The 3,517-nt window shown below is 42.1% G+C and overlaps 1 protein-coding gene and 1 long non-coding RNA gene across 2 annotated transcripts in view; both read left to right on the plus strand.

Annotated features, from left to right (window-relative positions):
* The first annotated feature begins 252 nt into the window (after positions 1-252).
* The window catches only part of LOC106808110 (MMS19 nucleotide excision repair protein homolog), a 13,658-nt gene continuing 10,393 nt past the window's right edge, over positions 253-3,517 (plus strand). Inside the window, exons 1-6 of the mRNA XM_014810685.1 lie at positions 253-375; positions 843-1,004; positions 1,705-1,807; positions 2,159-2,244; positions 2,587-2,731; positions 3,227-3,352. Coding sequence (XP_014666171.1) covers positions 253-375; positions 843-1,004; positions 1,705-1,807; positions 2,159-2,244; positions 2,587-2,731; positions 3,227-3,352 — 745 coding nt within the window. The remainder of the gene's footprint in view (positions 376-842; positions 1,005-1,704; positions 1,808-2,158; positions 2,245-2,586; positions 2,732-3,226; positions 3,353-3,517) is intronic.
* On the plus strand, positions 2,157-3,346 carry LOC106808126. The gene is made up of 3 exons (XR_001393750.1): positions 2,157-2,244; positions 2,587-2,731; positions 3,227-3,346. It is a non-coding gene; the product is annotated as an uncharacterized LOC106808126 (long non-coding RNA).

Raw genomic sequence — 3,517 nt, forward strand, 5'->3', positions numbered from 1 at the left:
ATTCTGAAGATACCCAGCCTGTGACCGGTTTCTGGAAATCGGTGCAAACCGGCCTAAATCCGCGCCTGCGTTGCGCTGTCTATGCCAAGTTTGGTAGAAATGTGACTATTGCTACTGTCATAGTTCTGATGTCTACTGATTTACGTGTAGTTTCTCAACTTTGAATTTAATGCTGAATGTTTCGAGAAAACACACTTAGGTTTTTAGCCCCACTGGGTTCTCCTCCTGCGCACACGTGTAAGCAACCGGTGAATGTGCATGCTCTCCTCGATAGTGTGGTTTCACTTTTTGATTGATTACTCTTTGTCTACAGAAAACTTCTCAGAGGACCTGTTTGAAGTCGTCTCCTGTTACTTTCCCATCGACTACACGCCTGTAAGTACCACCCTGCAATCATTGACAACACATACGCGTCCTTGTGACTTAAAGTATTTATTTCGAACATAATATCGTGTTTTCCCCACTTTTATGACACTTATCGTTATAACAGCGCCTATATCCTTATATATCGCTTGAGTAACAGAAACTGTCTAAAGTAATGAAAAAATGTCTTAGAACCTTCGTACTTAGATATATTCTCCATGTGCCATTTGCAAAGTTATTGTCGCCATAATCAAATATGCCATGATATTATAATGTATTCGAATCCAATTTTCTATGCTATAACTGCATAAATTCTTAGTGTTTTTCAAATTGGTGTAATCAGTAATATATCCGCTGTGAGGTGAGACTATATTTAGCTATATTTTTTTTAGATTGAGCGTTTCTGAGCAATAATTTCGCAATAACCCCTTCATTTGAACAGGAATATTGAGCCGCTCGTACCTATATTGTGCTTGCAGCCAGCTACAGACCCGTATGCTGTGAAGAAGGATGACCTGGTACTGATGCTGCGCAGCTCTCTGGCGGCGTATCCCGGCTTCGCTCCCTACTGCCTCCCGCTACTCCTGGACAAGCTGTCATCCGACATGCAGTCGGCGAAGATTGACTCTCTCCTGACGCTGGTATGCAGTACTCTCGTAGTTTATACCGCATTATGCGTGTCAGTGTCCAGCAGGTATTGTCTATAAGAGATTATCTTAGGTGATGACGCTGGTATGCAGTATAGTCTCGTAGTTTATACCGCATTATGCATTTCAGTGTCAGGCAGGTAAATTGTCTATAAGAGATTACCTTAGGTGATGATGCTGGTATGCAGTACTCTCGTAGTTTATACCGCGTTACACACGTCAGTGGGGGGGGGGAGGTATCATTTATAGGAGATTCCCAGTGTGGAAGATACCCCCCCCCCCATCCACCCAGCGGGAGCTGTGGGGTTACCTGGGGGGGGGCACTAATCAAGAGGCGAGGGGTAGGTATATATGAGGTAGCGTAGGGGGCATTGCAGGTGAGTTTTTGCAGCCAACGGGTAGGCAGACCAAAATTATTTTGCGGGAATTTATATCTTCCTCTCCCTTGAACAGGGTCAGTTTATTTTCCTACTGATATATTTGCAAGTAGCATCTGATCTCGATGGCCGTGAATGTAAAATGTCAAGGGGTTATACTCATAAACATGTCGGTATATAATATACATACATACATACATACATACATGTACGTATATTATATATGTACGTATATACATATATACATATATAGGTAACTATAAAACTGCGTTACTGGTAAATAGGTCGGTATACACAGTGGAGTGCTTGCTTTTCAGGCGGAGTGTGCAGAGCCATATGGAGCTGAAAGTCTCAAGCCATTTCTACCTTCCATCTGGCAAGCAGTGAAGAAAGAGGTGTGCAGATATATGCTCAATGCACGTACTCATAGTGTGTAGCTAACAAGGGGCATATTCTGTACCCCCTAGTATGAGAAATGAACGCTGTAGACCCCTTGGATCGTGTCACATGGAGAACAAGCGTGAGAGCTGCCAAAACTGGACCGAGCCAGATTCCTGGAGTGGGTTTCCACTGATGTGGAATTAAACCCTTGGAGTCCAGTATAAAATAAAGAAACCGAAAACAACAACAACAACAGAAACCTGTCTAATCAGTAGGCTAGGCAATATTCGAAGTTGTAATAGTGGTATTGTTGTCACACCCCTTTAATTATGTTGTGCGAGTAATGTGCCATAACACTCGTAATTTTCATTATTGCATCTTTTTATCTAGTTGGTGTTCTGGTAACCTTCCTTGTGGACAGACTCAAAGATCATCACTCGGTGATACCACATGTATTGCGCGGACTGCTAGCATCGGTAAGTGTAGAAGGTGGTTGTGAGTTGAGTTGTTGCCAGTAGCAACAGCATACATTGTGACTATTGAATTAGCAGTAATTTCTAACGAAAGTCTGTTTGATACTTGTACTTGTTACTTCGTAACTATGACAACAGCTTTGTTGTTTCGTCTGTTTGTCTCGTGACATCAGAATTTGGCATGGATTAGCATGAGCGGCTGCATCTACCGAGAATAAAAATATAGCTCTAAATAATTAGCTTTGCCGATGATTGCTGGTCTAGCTTTCTTAAACTTTTCACGTACACGATTGATATTGTTCCAGAAATTGATTTTGGTATCTTGCTAATTATGGCCTGTTTCAGAGTGGGTGTAAAAATCTATTGGAAGAGGACATTGCGAGTCTGCTAAGGGGAATATTTAAGGAGGTTCAAGTACAAGCACACATGCAGGCTGACAGGCGTGCCGTATTTTCAACGATTGCAACACTGCTGGATCACAGGCTTACAGGTTAGAGTATAACAGTCAAAAGCAATGCATCGATAGTGTGTGTTATCTTTATACGGGTAATTCTCTATTTTCACGAGTTAGATTTACTCATTTTTGGGAATGGTGCTATAAAGTACAGTGTTTTTAAAGGGAGATGAGTGAAAAACTATTTTTCAAAGTTTGAACGAACAAAAAATATCCCTCGAACGAATTTTTAACAATTTTTTTCATCGTGTCCCTTTAAACAAACCTTTTAACTTTTGCAAGCTCATATTTTGAGTAGCGTGATGGTGAACAATTGACCACTGACAAACATTATCATTATGCTGGTCACTTTTCCAGAGGAAAATGAGCAGCTTTTCTCTAAATTTGACCTCTACATTCTTATCCTTCACTGAACCACCCTGTTCCCTCCATTGTGAATGTGTCCCTGTGCACATAGTTCTTTAAGCGTATGTGAATTACATTCATTCTGTGTTTACTATTAGATTATGCCAATATTTTTCCTACACACAGATGTGTTGCCGCTGGGGGCCGATTTTGTTTTTGGATTCATACAAGTCCTAGACGGGGAAAAGGATCCTCGGAACCTGTACATCGGCTTTCGACTCGTCTGCATCATCTGTGCACATTTTCCAATAGGTGAGTCAGCCGTATTCGTCGTGGCGTGCCTGTAGGTAAGTCAGACATATTTGTCATGGCGTGCCGGTTAAAATCTGTTACCGTTGCGCTGTCGGATCCAGAGGGTTTGGGTGACCGGTTTCCATAGTTCTAGTCACAGCTAGGGGGGTCCGGGGGCATGCCCCC

Source organism: Priapulus caudatus, unplaced genomic scaffold (genome assembly GCF_000485595.1).
Source record: "Priapulus caudatus unplaced genomic scaffold, Priapulus_caudatus-5.0.1 Scaffold254, whole genome shotgun sequence".
NCBI classification, from domain to species: domain Eukaryota; kingdom Metazoa; phylum Priapulida; class Priapulimorpha; order Priapulimorphida; family Priapulidae; genus Priapulus; species Priapulus caudatus.